Here is a 20,117-nt window from a genome sequence, read left to right as displayed (position 1 = left end):
CCTAACGCTGCAACTGCTGTCCCGTGAGTATAGACAGACTATTGGTTAATAGGCAACACAGCCAAAAGGTTAGAGTACAAGCATAGCTTTAGATCCGAAAGTTTCTATTCCCAAAGAAGTATATTCATGGAGTAGTACAGGTAGCTATGTCATTCTGTCAGGCAAATGCATTTTTCAGTATGCATAAGCTTGAAAACAGAGACAAAAGTCAGAGGATAGTGGTTTTGTGGATTTTTTTTTCCTTTTAAATCAGAAAGGGGAGTTGTTTAGAAAGCATGGATGCTTTGTACTCCCTAGGAAGGCCTACTAAAAGTGTCTCAGCTTTTTGTTTGTTTAAAAAGGCAAGCAGGTTAGCATGGAAGTGGTGGGTAATATTACTTTACAACTTGTTAGGAATGCTTTTGGTATTGACAACAGCATCTTTTCTTCTGCTCATATGAGAGTAACCAGTCTTAGCAGTTTTATGAGCTATGGAGAAATTGTTAGGTGGTAAAATACTCAGAAATTCTGTCTAAGTAAAGCTATAGGCCCTAGCCACTCATCCGTGTAAACAGCCTAGTAGAATATAAAGAGGGGATGCATCCCAAATCCTTGATGACTCTTGAAACAATCTATCGGTGGCAACAGGAAATTACAGTAAGTATTTGTAAAGCAAATTAGACTCACCAGCAGACTGCTCAACTTCCAATATTAAGATTTTGGATAGTTGTCATTCCCTAGGAAATGGTCATGCTCTCTCCTTCTATCCCCTCTCCTGGTTTCGTGTATTTCTTTAGTCAGTCCCTTTTCCCACCATCTGTCTTTCTCACTAATTTGGGAATCACTGCCAATTTCAGCCAAAGCTAAGAGAAAAACAAAAGTCCCCAGAACTTTATATTCCTCTAATTTTAATAAAAATAGGCAGCTGCGTTGAATGACAAGCTGCTAGCAATATTCTCACTGATAAAGGGGCTAATAAACTCAGCCATGTTAACTATTAAAGAATCTATGTGGAAAATAGGAAAGATGAAGATCCTTCTCTTTTTTTTTTTTGGTTTGGAAAGTTTATGGATTTATTCTTAATTTGGTAAATTGCCTCCACATTATGGGTGAATCAAATCCTCAGTATCTAAAATAGAAGAAATGATAAGAAAATGATTACATTTGATTTGAGATCCTGTATATAAGATATTGAATATCTCTTCTTCCTGTACAGCATGGAGGAAAAAAAAAAAAAAAAAAAACAAAAAACAAACCAAACAGCATTGCATGTGAGGAAATAATAATTCATGCCTAAAGATATTGATAAACCTGACTGATGTCCCTAAAGCTATTTACATAATGTCAGAACGCTGACAGCAAACTCTCTGTATAGAAACCTGGTGTTATCTCACTCTGCTCAGCAATTTGCTTGGGTTTCATGGGGGGGGGGGGGGGGAAGTGAAATGCTGAGATTCTAGTTAGACTTCCAACATGTACAAACAAGGACTTTTTTAAAAGCAAGAGCTTGAAAAGGTGGTGCTGGGACAGGTTCCCAGGTTTCCAGACTTTGCAGAACCTACTCCTCTAGAAGAATAAATTATTAGTGAAAGTAGTCAGGAGACCTCATTCTAGGAGCAGCTTGGAGAGGCAGTAAGGGGTGGAATCAAGGGTATGAGTCGTAGTTAGGTTTTGCTTCTTCCACTACATCCAAAGACAGTTTTGGTAGGCTCTTCATTATTAATGCTCTTCAAGAAGTTCATGTGCTCTCAAAGCTGTGTTCTGGGGATGAACCCTTAAAGTGACTGCCTGTAAGCAGAGAGAGGGTAAATTCTGTGTCTTCTTGGAGGGGACAGGCATTATCTGGAAGCCAGACATAGGTCAGCAAATGAATATTAATATGACCATTGAGATCTTAGAATGGATGTGAATTTTCAGTTTCTTTAAACTTTGATGCAACTGTGAGGATTCTGCCATTCGGGGGACCTGTGCTTCATCTCCTGTTTATTAAATTTTATGTATTTTAGACCTAAAATGTCTTCCTCGCCACTTGCTTTGAAAGTACAGAAACGTAGTTAAGTGCTAAATGCAATCCAGTGAAAGGATTTTTTTCTGCATTTTTTTTAGGCTGTTCTTTGGGACATCGGTCTGGTATGTTATCATCTAGGATGCAAATATACATAACTAGCTGAATCCTGCACTCTGCTGTTGGCCTCAGTGCCACTATTAATTTTCAGGCAAAAATGGGTGGTTGTATTTCTAGGCAAAAACAGAGTGATGTGCTTCTTGGAAAGCTGCATTTGGCTCTGGCTGTTCACAGAGAGGTTTTGTCACACTCTGTGTGCCTGTGCAGGGAATGATGGTGCATACAGGCAAGTGAGCTAAAATAAGCAAGAATAGTACAACTGCAAGACTGTCGTGAGAGCTGTCCACGTACAGTGCCTGTGCTTATCCACGTGCATTCGTTATGGTACTACCCATTGCTTTTGATGAAAATAGCAAATGTTATCTCTAACCACAGTTATTTTTTTTCTAAAGTGTGTTTTGGCATATCAACACCCTTTGTGTAAAGTTGTTATTCTAGGCCACCCAAACCAGACTCCAACAGGCTGTTCTGGACCACTGTAGAAGAAAATGAGTCCAGGCTTTTTCTCATGGAAAAAGCATTGGCCCAGTTTGGAACACAGTTCAACCCCAGACTGGAGTAATTTCCACCTAAACTTCACATGTTTAAATGAGGCACCAGTTACTGTTGAAAGGGAAGGAAGAGGAGTAAGGCACTCACTGAGTCTAGTGGGAGAGGATGAAAAAGAATGACATGAATCACAATTTAGATGAACTGCTGCTCATGCGTCATTTTTGTAAGCAAATGTGAAATTTTTGTCATGAAAGGTGCAAGGTAAATTGTGTACAAATATCTATTTCTCTGGTGAAGACAAATTCTGAAGATGATTTTGGCTTTTACTAAGCAAGGGGGAATTTGGTTACAAATTAATACAGAACTAACATATTAATTAAAAACAGTCAGCGCTGTAATTGGATACATAATCCAATACTTCATATTAATGAAAGCCACTGGGAATGCTGACTGAGCATTCCAGTTAGTACTTCTATGTTAAATAACTATTTGCATGGCAAAATTCAAATCAAACTCTTTCAGTGGGCAACTGGAATAATTTGGAAGTGTCCTAACTGGAACTTGTAATATCTAAAATCTGTTGAATGTAGAAGATTTTAAATATGTCAGTTCCAAATAGGAAGAAAACACAGTAGAAACAGTTTTTGTCACATGAGAACAAATGTATCTTGCATTTTTACACAAGAAGTGTTTCAATCAAAGATTAAAAGGTAAGAGACAAATTACTCTCTGATTTTGTAGAAATAACAACAGTTTCTGTGCTTAGGCTGACTCTTGAATATTAATCTGAATTTAAGTAGATGTAGCTTTAAAAATGACATCATAAAATTTAATACTAAACCTTTATTTGAATATGCTGATTCAGAATCCAGATTATCTTCATTTGATGTCATGTAGTTTACCTCTAAACAAAACTGAATGAAACCGGATAAAGACTGTTCTCATCTCTGGTAAAATGTCCAACATGTTCTACCTCTTTTTAAGAGAAACTCAAATTATTGTGAGTACTTGTATAGAGAATCCTAGCTCCCAACTCCTAGGTAGCTTTGAAGCTGATGTTTCAGTGTAAGGAAAATGGTGCCGTCTTTCAAAACAAAACTCAAATTACTTCATTACAGTATGATGTGGTTCTTTGATTTAGACAAGGAGATGGGATGTTTCAGTCAGTATTTAGTTTTAACTGCCATTCAAAATGGAAAATTTCAAACGTAGTGTGGACCTGTTTAAATTTATCAGTGGAAGCAGGACTGTATATTTTTATTGATTATTACTGTTGACAAATCATATTAATATGCAAAAAATACAGATGAAAAACTCAACAGAAAATGAAGAATAAATTTTAAATGTTCCAATCTGAAAAAGGGATATTTTCCCACTTTTAGTATTAAAATTGTTACATGTTTGTTCATATGTGTTCATACATGTCTGTGAATGAGAAGAAAAGAGATTCAGGCCTCTTGGAAAATCTTTTTAAAATGACAAATACTATCTGACCAGCCTAGCCTGGGAAGCTTAATTCTTTGTTAGAGTCAAGAACAAGTAGCTTGAAATAAGGTTTATGATGATAGTTAGCCTATAATAAAAGTAAATCCTATGTCTGGAGGTGAAGCAGTTCTATTGCCAAAGTGTCCAAAGTCCTATCTGCTTTTAAAAATACTTAATGATATGTGATTCTGTGATGTTACACATGCAAAGCAGGGCACTTTTTCTTCATCTGAAGGGTCTCTGCTGGGCCAGTGCTCCAACCACTCAAAGTCAGTAGTGCGTTCTTCTGGATGCCTCTCAGTAAGCTTGGTCTGCCTCAGAATATTATGAAAATTTAGCCCTGCTTGGGATACAACATCAGAAGCTTTTAAAAGTCTGCAGTAACTGCCCTGTCTTGGCCTTGTGTCATTGCTATTCTAGAGTGAGGCAGGCAGCTCCAAGTTTACAGCCTTGCCTTCCGAAGGCCCAATTTTGACCCAGCCGTGGCACAGGTCTCAGCTGATTGGCAGTACAACTATCACCATGACCATGATTGCACTAGATTGCATGAAAAGAGGCACCTCTAGGATGACTGCAGAGGTTTGCTATGGCATCAGTGAATCCCTAACTTACTTCCTCTTTGCCTTTGCCCACTGCGTGATCATGCTGTCATCTCAACATGATGTATTACCATTGGAGATTAGTTCCCTCACTTCAAATAGACAAATACCACAGACAGACTGTACCTTGTATTATTTAAAATATGTATGTTTTTTGTATCCTGAGCTGATAAAACTCATTGCATTCATTTTTTCTGCAGATGAAGGTTTGTCCCATCCACATGCTTTCTGTAAGAGTCATACAAGCCAAGAACATCAAGTCAAGAGACCTCTGTGAGTTGTGGTTTGTTTGTTTTCTTTTGTCACCTCCAGAATTTATACACCATGAGCAATATTCCTGAGTTCTAAAGGTATACAAGTAACATGCATAAAGCAAAGCAATACAAGTGCTAATGCCAGGGCTATAATTAGATCAAATGCCTGAGGTACCATTAGGTACCATTGGAGACTCTAGATAGAGTGCATTTCAGGGAGCTGGTAAAACACAAGACTCCTAAGTGATATTGCTGGACTAGCAGGAGAAGGCAGAGTAGGTAGACCTTGTGAAAACAGTGGGATCTGCAAATCTGCTTTGAATTATTTGTTTTTGATGTTCAGAATGGGTATAAAGCATGTCATGGACTGGAATTTCACCACACAGTCCATGTATATATGGAAACCTTTTATTAAAGTATATCAATTATACACCATAGTCACAAGTAAATTAAAGGATTTCAAGCCTTCTGAAAACTGCTGTCATTTGGGATGTTTGTCATCCTCAGATCCCCAGTCATGTTAAATTATATTGATAGTTTCTGGATAAGGAAAGCTAGCTGCAGAGCCAGCCCTAAACATATGCTTAAGATGCAGCTGAAACAGACTTTTCTGTGTATAACTTTTGTATTCATCTTTATGTAACTTATTATGTCACTCTTGTAGCCTTCTATGACCCCTTCTCAAAGGTGTATCATGGATCAGCCATTCAGCTGCTATTTTTGCAAAGGTCTCCTGTGAGTTCCTCAGTCAGGGCAAAGACCCTGGGCTGCCTTTTTCACACTCTTGAAACTTGTGGCCTGTGTATTCCCATAATGAAAAATGTTCTGTTCAGCCAGAAAAGCATTGCTTCACAGTGGGCTATCTCTGAGTTACAGCTGAGACTATTCACATCTTACTGGTTAGAGCTAAGCAGAATCTGGGGCAAAGCCTGAATGCAAGAGAGACCAGAGAGTGTGAATTCCTTGTTGGTTGGTTAACTGTCTGCTGAACAGCTTCTTTTACTTCTGTGGGAAGTACCATGCAGCAACACCTAGACATGGACATTAAAAAATTATATGATGACAAGGCTTGTATTCCTAAGAATTTCAATGATCTCTTCTATCTACTCCATTGAAGGGTCTGTTCCACTTTCCTGCCAAAACCTTGCGTGGAAATGTTATTCACTGCTTGATACCAGTCTGAAGTATTTAGGCATCTTGGGCTGCAATAGAGTTCTTCAGTCAAGTCCAGATTCCCGCTCTGAAAGACATCATCCTGGAGATTTTCTTTCACACCGTTGTCAAGCTCCACGAAGTAAATGTGCTTTCCCATCCCAACTATTCGCAGTGGACGGCTGCTGAAAAAATTGAGTGCACTAATGTCAAGGAATAAATGCAGGCTGGAAATGATATGAAGATTTCTGACTACTTCATTCCCTTGTGCTCCTGGGTCCAAATTGGCCTTTAGCTGCAACAGATCTTCTCCCCTAGTATCTACCCCTTCTAGACAGCAGTCATGTCCCCTTCATGTGTCTATGTCACTAGACTAAGCAAGCTGGTCTCACCTAACCTTCTGTGTAAAATATAATCACCTTTCCTTTGATCATCCTAAAAGCTCTTTTCGGAATTAGCTCCAGTTTCTATTAATCCTTTTTAAACTTAGTTGGATGAAATGGTAGGGAATATGCCTGAAGAACCTTCACTGGGGTCTTTTAAACCTCTTTCTCTTCACAGGGGAAATACTGTACTTAGTGTACCTCGTGTGTATGAATGTGCCTGCTTGCCCTTTGTAGTTTTCCTGGGATGAGGTAGTAGAGTAAGATACTTCTCCTTGGTTGCTTCCAGCCAATTATCTTCTTACTTACCAAGAAAAAAAAAGTATTTGTTAGTCCCCAGATCATGACCTTACCCTTCTTTTCATCTATAATATTGGCATCAGGTTTTTAATATTTTTCTGCTGCAGTGACTGCATCAGACTGCTACGTGAGCTTGTGGCTGCCATCTGCTTCAAATGAAAAGCTTCAGACCAAAACCATCAAGAATTCTGATGACCCTATCTGGAATGAAACTTTCTGCTTTAGGATCCAGAGTGAAGTTGAGGTAGTTAAAAAAAAAAAAAAAAAAAAGAAAAAGAAATGAGAATTCACCCTTTTGAATAGCTGGGAGTCCTAACTTAACACCCTATTGATCAAATGTACTAAGTAACTTAAGAAAATACTTGTTTAATGGAATTTGCAACTAACTGGTTAGCAGGAAATAACAGACATAGAGTGGCATTCCCCTCAGCTAGTTATAGACATCCATGCGATAAATGACTACATCTGACGTTGTCCAGACTCCCATTGTTGTCACCTGAGAGAGAAAGGAGTACTACTTTAGCACACCTCATTTGGCCTGTTTTGGATGGTTAATTTAGAAAGACCTTTCCCTTCGCTGGTTGTAAGGGAAGGTTAGAGGAGTAGTTGTGATGCAGACAACAAAGTTATACTGTGATTACTTCAGCTGATTAAATTAATCCTACCTTGGGCTGCATACTTGAGAGGATGTTGGGGATGAAGAAACTGGAAAAGTGTTCTTTGGACTGGTTATCAGTGAGAGGTAGTGAGCACTGCTGTCTTTTCTATCCTGGGATAGCGGGAGCTCACTGTTATGGGTAGTTGTCTTCTATTCTCTGATCAATATCTCAACACTGAGTTCAGTTAACGAGTGCATCCCATGTTAGCAGACCCCTGAATGAAAGCACAGGTTCCTCTATTCTTGCCACTGTGCTAGTCAATCGGCTGCAAAAGTCTGTAAGCTTTTTTCAGTTTCTGTACAAAGGCAGCTTGATAGAGTTCTTACATATTTTCTTCTACTACCAGAACATCCTAGAATTGACAGTGTGTGATGAAGATCCTCTCACCAAAGATGACATGCAGTTCACAGTTCTTTTTAACGTTGCTAGAGTCAAACCTGGAAAGACAGTCCGTGAGACATTTGCTTTGAAGTCGGAGGTAAGGACTGAAATTTCAGGGAGAGCTCAGCCAGACATTGCTGTCTGCATTGGCTCCCATGTTCAATGGGGTTTGGGTCTACACAAAAAAAAATCCTTAAATATTGATATCATTATCAATACCTGATCATATCAGATATCATTAAATGTTGTATTCTTATGACTTCATTAATCTCTCTTTGCAGATTCAGAAAATGAACCAGATTCTCTCTCATGAAACCATGTGAGGGGAAAAAAAGTTAAGAGCTAGTATCTGTAAATACAGTCATTTTTAACTTTTTTATTCTCAATAAGTAACTTCTTTACCTTTTGGCTTCTACTTTGGCTATGTTCCAAGGACATTTCCTCTCAGACAACAACTCTTTATTAAAAGTGTGAAAACAATCTACTTACTACTTGAATTAAATGAATCTTTCGGCTTCTCCTGCTGATGGTCTTGTGTTTTCTTCTAGCTGATTCCCATTTCCCTAGCCCACAGTAAAGGGAAGCCTGTTTTGCTAACATCTTTTGTATTCCTTTAAGAGATTGGTTCAGAGAACAAAGCCAGGATAGTTCTGTGACAGCTCCTGGGCATCTCTGAGCAGGGACTGAGGTACTGCTACATGCTCATTGCAGGTGGGAGACAGCCCATACCCAAAAGAAGAGCTGCTTCTTCTCAAATGCAGAAAGCTGGTAACAAATCCTCCTACTGACCTTGCAGGCTGATGCCAAGGACTCCTATGCTGCTGGCTCTCTAGGCAAATATCACCAGAGTGCAACATTTCCTGACTGCTTGCTCACCTCGTTTCACACTGATCCACTGTTTGCATGAGTCAGGGCATCCAGCTTGTCAGCTTTACTCTAATTCACATAGGCCCAGGATTACTGGGCAAATGTTTCAGTAAAATGATGTGAAGTATTCACCAACATTTAAGGCAAATGTCCAGAAAGGAGCGAGTCCAAGAACTGAGAAAATGTAGCAAATGAAATGTAAAACCTGTATGACCTTATATTTAGCATCAAGGCACCTAGCCTATTCTTTATATGTAAGCCACCTCCTGATGTGTGTTGTTGTGTACACACAGGGAGATCGTAGCCAAATTTTTGTGGAGGAATATAATAATTCAGTAACCATCTCAGTCAAGGGTGCTTCTGCCTACTTCTTTATCTTTGCTGGATTCAGTAGGAATGTGGTTTAAATGGTTTGTACTTGCAAATGACACTGGTATGAGTCACATTTGTTGCTGGACTTCAATGTCTAGCACCTCTGCACATGTTCTTTGCAGCAAGCTATTATGTTTTGGTGTCAGCAAAGTTTTCCCTCTCTGATTATAATTTGGAAGTCTGTTCAGTTCTATACATCCTACAGTGGGAGAATGTTAATCTTACATGCCTTTCCCAAGCCTGTAGTTTCACTGCGATCTCAGCTTTGGGGAGAGGTAACATACAGTTTTTTTTGGTCACATTAGCAGAACAGATGTTAGCTGTGGAAATACAGTGTTTTTCAGATATATCTATACTATTAGACTGTTGCAGCCTCCAATAGGCCATATTTATTTTACCTTTTTCTTTCTAGAAAGAGAGGTGCACTAAGAAATGGGAATGTTTGGAAGTGGAATTTAAGATGGAAGAAATGTGAGTAAAATTATAAAGTCTCTTCCTCCTAGCGGTGAACTGAACTGACTGTTTCAATTTTATTTTACCTTAACTTCCCCCGCTAATTCTGTCTTTCAGTATGTTTTATACAAATCTTGCCTTCCGTTTGGCACCTATGTCCTAATCATGGAAAAGCAGTAACATTGGCAAGATGTGGTAACTTGCACACAGGATGCATGAAAGAGTTAAGAGGTGCTCTCCAAGCTATTGGTATTAATTGAACAATGCCTTGAACACTGTGCTTTTTCAAAAAGACCAGAAAACTTGTGTTGTATTACTGTCACAAAATATACATAGGGTGACACAGACAATGTTAGATAGGTCATCCACTAGGCAATGCTTAGTTAAACTAACAAAAGATGCAGCCAACAAATAATAAAAATAAGACCCTGCTAGTAGCAATAATCAATATTGTTTGGAGGAGAGCAAATTCTGTAAAATGAACTGTGTGCCACTTTTAAATGCTATCACAAGTTTAGCTAAAAAAAATAACTGCATTATATGGCATATTTGAGCTTAGCATTACAAAAAAAAAAAAAAAAAAAAAAAAAGAAAGAAAAAAGAAAAAAAGAAATACTATCCAATTAAAACTAACTACATGAAGAAGAACGAATCGTAAATAGGACTGCTGCTGCTTAAAAATCAGAAAAGTCTTGAAGTAAATGACTAGTGTTCTTGGTTAATTTCCCGCACAATGTGATTCTAAAAATCTGTTTAGTATATCTATGAGAACCTTAGGAGGTGCTATAAGCTTCCACTGCAAATGGGGGAACAATCACTGCCAGATATATAAAAAAGGCAGAATGTGATGCAGTGCTTGGAAACTGCACTGGGCAAATTCCAACTAGAAATAGGAGGAACGTTTTTCATAGTGCAAGTTACAAGGCACAAGGTGAGGATTCTCCATTCTTGGAAGTCAAGCCTGGGTACATTCTTGAGTTCATTTAAATACATTCTACAGCTCAGATAGAAGTTACATGGGTGGATGAAGTGCTTGGTAAAATACTCTCGACTTCACAGAAAGTCAAACTGCATAACTTTAATGGTCCTTTCCGATCTGTGAAAACACTTACAAATGTGTTTAACGTAGTGCCATTGGAACATTAGCCTTAATGAGAGGTGCTGTTAGGAGCCTGTATAGCTTACTCATAGTATAAAATAGGTATATCCATTCAGTGACAAATCTAGGTCTTACCAAGTAAGACTTTCTATTGCTTACCTGTGTGTTTTCCAATCACACCTGTAGCACAGTGTGACCTAATATTTATTTGCCATTTTTTTTGGTGACCAGTTGCAAATTATACTCTGGAACAGTCAGAAATATCCTTCCTTATAAATATTTGCACATAGTATATTAATAGCCGTATTTGTTTTCCCTAAATTATATATGGTAATTTTTGTTAAGGGCAGGACAAGGTTCCATATAGACCAGTATCCTTTTGTTGTTCTTTGTCTTAACACGTAGTTTTAAGCTTTGGTATTTTTATGGTCGAACTTACCTGTCTTCTTTTGAGCTATTACAGTGTGGTTTATGTGCTTAGCAGGTGAGCAAGTACTACGACTTTCAAAACCAAATTCTGACACTAACTTAACCATACTCAGCTCTAAGTAGGAAAGGTCATAAAACTATTATTTAATGAAAATACTAGATACTCACAAAGCTTTTGTTTGTTTGTTTGTTTTTGGTTCTGTCTTTTCAGTCCTGGCCCTCCAGAGCACCTCATTACCAATGATGTCCTAGTGGTAAGATTCACATATGAACTTAGCTTTGAGTGACAGTTCCTTCATTTTGTTTTTCTCCACTTCCCCTCAAATCATCTGACACTTCATAGAAAGAACAGAAGCCAACATGATAAATAAGTGCATGGTCTGCATTATAAAGAGATAAATGTAGAATGATTCCCATTCTTTGTGGTTTAAACATTGCCCTCTCTGTGCAGAAATAGTGGCCTTGTTTTTGAAGTGCTTAGACGCTATGAATGTCAATATTTTTCCCAGTTATGGTTTGTTAATATTTCAGAGCCCCATACTGATCGTGGTTCAAAGTGAAATACTGCTGGTATTTCATGTAATACTGTACGGCACTTAGCAGGAAAAAAAAGGTTGTAAAAGGGTGAGTCTGTAGAAGGCACTGTTAAGTAGTCAATGTGCACATGACTGGAAGGTTATCTAATGTGACAACTTTTCTGGAAATGAGTCTGTTAATAAAGAGCTACTTTAGGTTTTGAAACATAGCATCCTCTCGTGGTCTTAGTCAGTACGTGATACACTAGCCACCTCCTTGGGCTGGCCCAGCAGCTAAGGAGTACAAAAGTACTTCATGCCAACCACTCCAAACGTGCATGTGATTTCCAGATGCTAACCTTTGTTACCTCTGAGGCAGATCAACACATATTCTGTTCTTCCCCCCTCATTGTCTGGGTGACGCCTAAGAGCTGTTATGACTGGCATGAGCTGTTCCTGAAATGGCCTGGAAATCTGTCCTGGCATGAGTTAATAAAGGTGAACTGGAATGACTCGTGTTGGTCTTGATCTCCCTACATCAAGACCAGCAACAGGATGCCACATAGACTAATCACTGCCACAATACACAGAAAGTCATCATCAGGTGACTTCCCTCACCCTTCCTAAATAATTATCAGATATATCAGTAGCTGTGTTTGAGCAACAGTGTGTAATACAGAGATTCTTGATTTCAGGATAGCTTGAATGAGTATGATCACCTGCAGCCGTGTACCACTATGTGGGCAAGTTAGTTCAGAAGCTGTATAACTGGGCTAGTGCAACACTGTCAAGAGATAATGAGCTCTGAATCTACTCTTGTGCAACTAGATTGTTTCCAGTACTGAAGCCAGTTTAGCTGACTTTGTGTTACAGCTAAGGACTATCCGCATGATGCTTCATTATGTACAGCAGATAGGGTGTTTGCTGTATCTTCATGCTTTTTCCACTGGTATCTTTCACAGTCCCGTGAAGTTTGCTGCTTGGAAGTGCAAGTGGACAGAAATGAAAGCAAGAAATATTTGAAAGGTATGCCCATTTCTCTGTGAAGTGAGGATGCAACAAAATCAACGTAGTCAGTTCCAGATGGAGGCACGTTAAGATACAAAGGTGACTAAACACCTACTAAAGACAATAAAATATAGACCAGAGAAAGTATTTGAACTGCCCCAGGTTGCAACTCTGATCTCTTGTGTCTTTTCCCTGAAACTATCAAGTTTCGATCCAGTCAAGTTTGTAGTGGAGGTATGAGAGAGCGCAGACATTGTGAGCACTCCAAGCCATGGGGTAAAGGCAGTAGTACCAGTTAGTGATCATATGAGGACCTCTGCCTGTGCTGTAGGACACTTGCCAGTATGGCAGCTTATGGAGGAGTTGTCACAGAGAATGAAACTCCAGCTTAAAGTTCGCTTTGTTAGCTATTTTGCCTCAGCACTAGTAACTAATTTGAACAAATCTGTTTTATCTAGAGGGCAAAAACGTCGTGCTTATGGTTCTTGCATCTCATGAAGGAACACAGAAGACTACAGAGGACACAAATATTTTCTACTTCCATTGTGTGAAAGCTTGGGAGCCAGTGCTAAAAGTCAAGCTGCAGGTAATGGGCACTGTACCGTACCACTATTCATGCTACTCATTCCTTTCCAGCATCACGGAAACAGTGAAAAACAGGATTGTTCTGTTTTGTGAATAAAGAACATGTTTTTTGCTCTCTGCAGAAGGTTTCTGATAAGGAAGATGACAAAAACAATTTAAGTGACACCTTAACAGTACCACTGAAACTTCTCCCTGTTGGGCATAGAATGAAAGTAGCCCTTCCTGTAAGAAATGTAAGTGCTTCACCATCTGTATGAACTTTTTGAAAGATGAGCAAAGTAACCCTCAGTTAATCAACACAGTATTTAACTATATTTAACACTGTATGATTTCAAAAAAACATTTCAATTAGTAAGTCTAGGTGGGAATTTTATGCAAATGAATGGTTAGTTTCTTATAGAAATATCATTTCTGTGTCAATAAAATTAATTACTGGGGATCCATCCTGGCTAGCTTTAAATGCTTAAGTTAAGCCTCTAAATTTAGAGCCCAACTTCTAGCCTTATATAGCGGAATGAGAATATTCTGCATCCTCAGCACGGCTTTGGGTTGCTCTTTGTTGGGCTCTCAGTCTATCTCCACCATCTCAAGCAAGCCTGCAAGATTAGCTGAGACTATATACCTAAATTTTAGATAGCTGAAATTAGATGAAATGAATCTTACCCTCAGTGAACACTTCTGGTGCATTCTTCTATGCCTACAGTCATGATGGTAACTGGTGGATAAGTACATCTTTAAGTTTTTTTAAAAGCAGGAGTAACACTGCTACATGGCCAGATGAATCTGCTAACAGTAGCCAGACATCCTTGTCAGACCTCACAGCAGGAGAGAGGCAAAAATAGGAGGAAAAGAATCTCTCAGCAGCCTTTCTCATAAAGAGGAGGGAGAATGAATATCTGCTTCACCCTGTGTGATTCCACACCCCTCTGATGGGAATCTTTTTTCTTCAATAGCCTCTTAGAAGTATATGGTGATTTGCATTCCCTCTTCTTAACACTGCATTTAGCAGGATATTACTGTTCTTTATCCTTAGGAATAGGAGGGTGGTAGTGTGATATTACTGCTGAGCTAGACTGGTCCACAGGGGTGAAGTAGAAGTCCTGTTCAATAGCCCATTCCTAGAGTCACTTTTACTTCTTCTGCTTCTTTTGCTTCTCTACGGAATGTTTTCGGTGTTTATTTGGAATGTAGCAGGGAGGGTATTCTGAGGTGATTAAAAATCAGGATTTCAAATTTCTGTCTTTCTCCCAGAGTCATTCTCATTCCTGCTTTTAAATCATGTCTGGCTTTTTAATAATGACATTTCTTTGCTTACAGAATGTGCCCCTGCAGTTGTACCTCCAGCTAAATGATTGGTAAGAAAGAGGACTGTTTTTTTCTCTGAAGGTTTTATTGCTCTTTGAACAGGGAATTCTAGAGCAGCATATTCTTCATTTAGATATAAGGAATGCACAAGGCTAGAGGCAAAATAGAGCAGTAGTTAAGTCATCATGCAAGAGTCACCACAACATAGCGCAGTTAAATAACTTCGAGGCAACAGAGTCATACCAAGGTGCCAAGGAAAATGACAGCAGTTTCAAACAGTGAAGAAGTTGGTCAGAATGTCCTTTGAGTCAAAGAACTGAAGACTAAGATTGAAGGCTTTTTCAAAAGGGACAATGAAGCAGGAATAAGGCAGAGGGAAAAGAGAGTTTGACATGAACAAAACAGCCAGATGTTATATATTACTCAAACCAAACATGTCTTTTTCAGAAAACAGAATTGTGGTTGCAGCTATATAAACAGTAAGAAGCATTAGCTAGGGAAAACAAGAAGTTACACTGTGAAATAATGAGTTGTTAGAGAACAAATATTAACAGTATTATTAGACATTTTTTTCATTAAACTCTTACTCTAGAGATCCGTGGTACAAACCTCCATGGAAAATAGCATTAGGTTCTGGTCACCTTTAGCTCAGAAATTATATGAAGCAGAAACAGAAAGGATTCAGCTTACAAAGCTAGTGAAGGACACAAAGAAGCCTTTCTCTTTCTGTATGTGCTGTCCTGCTGCCAGTAGAACTTACACTAAAACATCAGAAATTAATGAGACCACATAGAAGCGCAGGAGTTGCTTTTTTTGAAGCTGGGATCTGCATTTCAGTCTCTAAATCAGAACAGTGAATCACGATTCTTTATGATGTTTAATAAACTGCAGTTGCTGAAAGTAGATCTGTTACATTTTAAACATCAGTCCTGTGCTTCTGGATTTATTTATGTTCCAGCACAGAAAAACTAGATGTGCGCTTGGGGTATAATCTGTGTCCCGAGGAAGAGAAATTCTTGCAAAAAAGGAAGAGAGTGGTTGCCAATGCCCTGAAAAAGCGTCTTCATCTGGAAAGAGATCTACATGAACATGAGGTCTGTGAGTTGGAATCCAAACATGGGATGTGGGGCTATTGATAGAAATTGATGTCAAGGCTATTGAATTAGAATTGGCACAACTCCCTACAAACTTTCTGGTAGTTTTTGCATCTTGATGACAAACCCATTGATTTTAATTGAATGGCACTGAAACAGAAGTTCTCTGAGTAGTATACCCTAAAATTTCAGCTCAAATATTCTTATGCCCCCATATGGACATAATATACCCCTCCTCAAGTCCAAAGTCTCCAATGCTATGATGCAGCTTGTCAGCAAGTTATGATACACTAGTTCACTGCCTGAGACAGTCTAGCCAGACAGCCCAAACCAGGTTTGAAAATGGTGTATTTGAAACTTACCTCACGTAAAAATCTATGTAATCATTTTAATCTCTCCCTTTTAGGCTCATTTTCTTTTTTTCATTTTCAAAACATTTTTCACAAAAATTCAAAATACTGCAGACTGAGAAAGAACACTTTCTAGCAGCAGCCAACTGAAGTATATTTTGCTGCCAAAATGCAGGGTGAATTTTTAAGTGAACATTGATTTTCTTGCTGGAATTTTATTTTTTGAATGAATGCTGTCCAAAGAATCGTTTTGTTTGCACTCTGCTCAGGACTTACTTGAATCAATTCTTAATTCCATTTATTTATTTAAGCTTTAATTGGTAATAATAAAATCAGATAATTATCCGGTGTAAATCATTGCACTTCCACTTATAAAGACCAAAGGAAGAAAGAAGAGTTAAAATCACTGAATATTAAAACTCATCTAAGCTTTGAGATTAAGGGAACCCACTGAGTATCTGGAGTTTTATTTAAAGAAGGTACTTGTAAAGACTGGCTGAACATGGATTTAATTTCATTGTCCCCCAGTGAAGTCTGCTAAGGAAATCATAAAAGCTGGAATTAGACTTTTCCAAGCAGTCAGATGAGTAACTTTTTGAAGATAATGCTTATGTTTTTAACAGGTCCCAGTAATAGCTGTTATGGCAACAGGCGGAGGCCTCAGAGCAATGTCAGCAATGTTTGGCCACCTCTTAGCTCTTCAGAAACTAAATCTATTGGACTGTGTTACCTATCTCACTGGGGCTTCTGGCTCAACATGGTATGTATAGAAGATGGGATTTGTATTTGGAATCAGGAACGAGTATGACACCACATTTCCATATACTGATAGAGTTGTGTCTCTTTCAAAGTCTTATGTTATTAATTAGTGAACTTTATTACTTGATAAAGCTGTTACTGTTGGTTCTCTATCAGTCTTGCTAATTCTCTCTTTTGATGGAAGTAGATGGATAAAAAATCAGTAATTTTATTGTTAAATAGATGATTTTGTTCGCATTTCTGTTTTTTAGGACCCTAGCAGACCTGTATGAGGACGCTGATTGGTCACAGAAGACTCTGGAAGGGCCACTCAAGGCAGTGAAAGAACAAGTAACAAAATGCAAGGCCAACATTATGTCTGTGGAGCATCTAAAGTATTATCACAAGGAACTAACTGAAAGGGCAAAAGAAGGACACATCTCATCTTTTACAGCCCTGTGGTCACTTGTTCAGGAAATGTTCTTACATGATGAGGTATGTACCATATTGCCAGGAGCTTGGTCCTGCCACAGATTTGGGAAACATCCTCTCTTTTTTTTAGAGCTTTGGTCCCAAAGCTCTAACGGATAAGGTTTAGAACAAATCCAAAGTGACAGAGGCATCCCAGTGTGATTTGTAAACAAAAGATCCTATAGGCAGGATATTCCAGGGCAGCTGATGGTTTGATGGCGCTTCTGTACTGGAGTGCTCAACAGGCAACAGCTTCAATGGCAAAGCTTTCAGAAAGCACTGAGTGATCTCCCTTGAAAAAAACAGATCTTTTAAAGGCTCTTTCTAGGTGATCACTTAAGAACTAGAGTAATATCTGTCTTCTTGAGAACATTAGTCTGAGCCATAGTAAAGATCTTTCGGGCAAAGACAATCAAAGCACTTAGACATTATTGAACAGGTTAGTGTGTATCCAAAAGACAGGAACACAAAGGAAGAGCCTCTTACAAAAATGTGACCATTATTTGGATACTAAAACATCTCTCATCTGCTACTGCTCAGGTTGATTGTGTCCGCAGTTCTGTCTTGTTTCAGGAAGTTTATTTTAATTCTCCTGAGGCTTACTGTGACTTTTTTTATATGTATTTGATTAGCCAAGAAAGTGCAAACTCACAGACCAGCGCAAGGCTTTGGAGCATGGCCAAAACCCATTGCCTTTCTATATGGTCCTAAATGTCAAAGAGGAAAAGTTCAGCACTTTCAAGTTTAGAGGTAAGTATTTCTAGTTACCTGTGACTCTGCGTAGGGACTAAAGAGGATTTCGAAGGATGTGTGGCAGGGAGAAAGCCTGTGTTGCTTGCCCTTGCTCAGGATTCATCTTCTAGTAAAATGTTTTTCTTTCTTTGGAACTACTGAGCGTGGATAAGAGAAAGCAGATCTGCCAGCTGATGGCCTCAGACATGAACAGAGTATCTCAGAACATTGGGGCTGAAGTTCTAGTGTGTGACTGTGGGCAAATTGTGTAATCTTTTTCAGCTTCAGTTTCACACACACAAAATTGTTATGATGGTTCCTTAGTCTGTAAAGCTACTGTGAAATGCTATTGTCACTTCCCTAAATATTATGCAAATGAGAGTATGAAAATGTCTAGAATGGAGAAATGGGTATGACTGATATGATGCATATGATCTGACCCTTTCAATAGATGCAGGCTACATTCAAAAAATGGTATTAAAATGAGAGATACCAGAAAGAAAAACCATTTAGTACTTACATTTAGGTTAGATTTATGGCTACTGTTCTACTACAATAGTTATACAAGAGAGAGAGGCTGAGTCTGGAAACTGTATCACCATGTGATACATGTGATATTGTGATATTGTGATACCTTCTAGTTCTGAGCTGATGTTTCTTCAAGTTGCTTTGTTTTATCATGTAGACTGATGGGTTAGTAGAGCTTCATGCTGGTCATTCCTTGCAGGTTGGATCAGACTTAACCCATTGTACATTTAATGCTCCTGATTTACAGAGATAAGTGGGATCCCAGAATCTTTATATGGAAATATAAATATAAACTTTTGAAGCTAACATTAGACCCTTTTTCTGAGGTGAAAAAGCTAGTTCTTTCTGTATGTGAATCATCTCAGTTTTTATGGAAATATACAGTATAGCTTGCACTACAAGCTACTGATAGTACAAAGCTGTTGAGACTAGCAAAACTCGCTTAACTTGTGGATAGCTTTATCTGTAGGGAGAGGTTTTATCTTCTTACTCTGTTTTACAGTAAACATACCATGTGTCAATTCCTTTGCAGAATGGACAGAGTTTTCTCCTTACGAGGTGGCCATACCAAAATATGGAGCCTCCATTCCTTCAGAATTTTTTGATAGTGAGTTCTTCATGGGAAGGCGAGTGAAGAAGTTACCAGAATCTCGGATCTGCTATCTGGAAGGTAACCTACGAGTCAAGAAATAAAGTTAATTAAAATATAGTAGAAATCATGGATCTGGTACTAACTAGCCACTACTCTGTGTAAAACGGTCCTTGCCAGCAGATCTGCTCTTGGTCTTGATTCAAATGCACTTTTTACCTGCTGTGTGCACTTCAGCTCCTTGTAAAGCTGCTTTCCTCCTCTCCTCCCTTTTCCTCCAGGCAGGTTTGGAGAGTTGCAGCAGGGTCCCCTTTCCCATTTTCTGAGCCAAGCAAGAAGGTAGAGAAGGCAAGATGAGGAAATATTAACCCCCTTTCCCCTCAGCCAGTCATTTCATAGGCAAGTGAAGTGATGTAGCTCTTCAGACTCTTTGGAGGCATGGATTATAATTGGAAGGAGCCAAAAATAAAATATTACTCATCTGAGACCGCCTACAAAGGTGAAAACCATCTGAGCTTTGTGGGTTGAGAATGGTGTTAGATGCCTCCACTAATCTTCCATGCGTGTAAGGATGAAGAAAGCCCTTTTAACCTCCAGCAACTGCCCTGAATGGCTGCTCTGCCTCTCAAGGCAAGGAAAATGCAAAAAGCAATTAGTCAGTGGAGTCTCTCTCCCTCAGGCAGATTTGAAATCCTTGTCAAAACTGAAGCCCTTGACATCAAAAAAATGATCCAGTAGAGATGAAAACATATTTGCTTAACTGTGAAGTCCAGTACAGATTGAATTTGTTTCTGATGTGAGTGCCTGGCATGGCCTCATGAAAAATGCTAATTCTTTCTTCTGCGGAAGCATACTTGCATATGGAGCCTATTCCATTCTGATCCTGTATCGGTTGAACTCCATAGAAACTAAACATGCCTGAAAGGAAAAAAAAAACAGTCCATAGATAAATTTAAAGATTAGATCAATTGAAAGAAAATTCTTAAGCTTCTATGGCTTCACCCATGCTTCTGAAATCTGCTTACAATCACTTTCAAAGGTACAGAGCAGACACTCTTAAAACATAGTTTGGGTGACCGATATCTCTGTTTTGTTACTCTGTAGTATAAAGAGAATAGTCTGTGGGTAGACAGCTTTTGAGAAAGAGCACTGAAATGTTATCATTAAATCTGA

The 20,117-nt window shown here is 38.7% G+C and overlaps 1 protein-coding gene across 1 annotated transcript in view; it reads left to right on the top strand.

Moving 5' to 3' along the window:
* The window catches only part of LOC134140546 (cytosolic phospholipase A2 beta-like), a 30,894-nt gene that overhangs the window by 1,196 nt on the left and 9,581 nt on the right, over nt 1-20,117 (top strand). The window contains exons 2-16 of the mRNA XM_062575884.1: nt 4,881-4,953; nt 6,052-6,228; nt 6,877-7,013; nt 7,775-7,906; nt 9,461-9,519; nt 11,241-11,283; nt 12,507-12,570; nt 13,011-13,138; nt 13,260-13,370; nt 14,455-14,492; nt 15,401-15,536; nt 16,510-16,646; nt 16,897-17,119; nt 17,728-17,845; nt 18,888-19,025. Of these exons, the coding sequence (XP_062431868.1) occupies nt 4,881-4,953; nt 6,052-6,228; nt 6,877-7,013; nt 7,775-7,906; nt 9,461-9,519; nt 11,241-11,283; nt 12,507-12,570; nt 13,011-13,138; nt 13,260-13,370; nt 14,455-14,492; nt 15,401-15,536; nt 16,510-16,646; nt 16,897-17,119; nt 17,728-17,845; nt 18,888-19,025 (1,714 nt within the window). The remainder of the gene's footprint in view (nt 1-4,880; nt 4,954-6,051; nt 6,229-6,876; nt 7,014-7,774; nt 7,907-9,460; nt 9,520-11,240; nt 11,284-12,506; nt 12,571-13,010; nt 13,139-13,259; nt 13,371-14,454; nt 14,493-15,400; nt 15,537-16,509; nt 16,647-16,896; nt 17,120-17,727; nt 17,846-18,887; nt 19,026-20,117) is intronic.

The sequence above is a fragment of the Rhea pennata genome, chromosome 5, assembly GCF_028389875.1.
Source record: "Rhea pennata isolate bPtePen1 chromosome 5, bPtePen1.pri, whole genome shotgun sequence".
Classification (NCBI taxonomy): Eukaryota; Metazoa; Chordata; class Aves; order Rheiformes; family Rheidae; genus Rhea; species Rhea pennata.
Note: the sequence above shows the minus strand (reverse complement) of the source record. Positions and strands in the feature narration are given on the sequence as shown.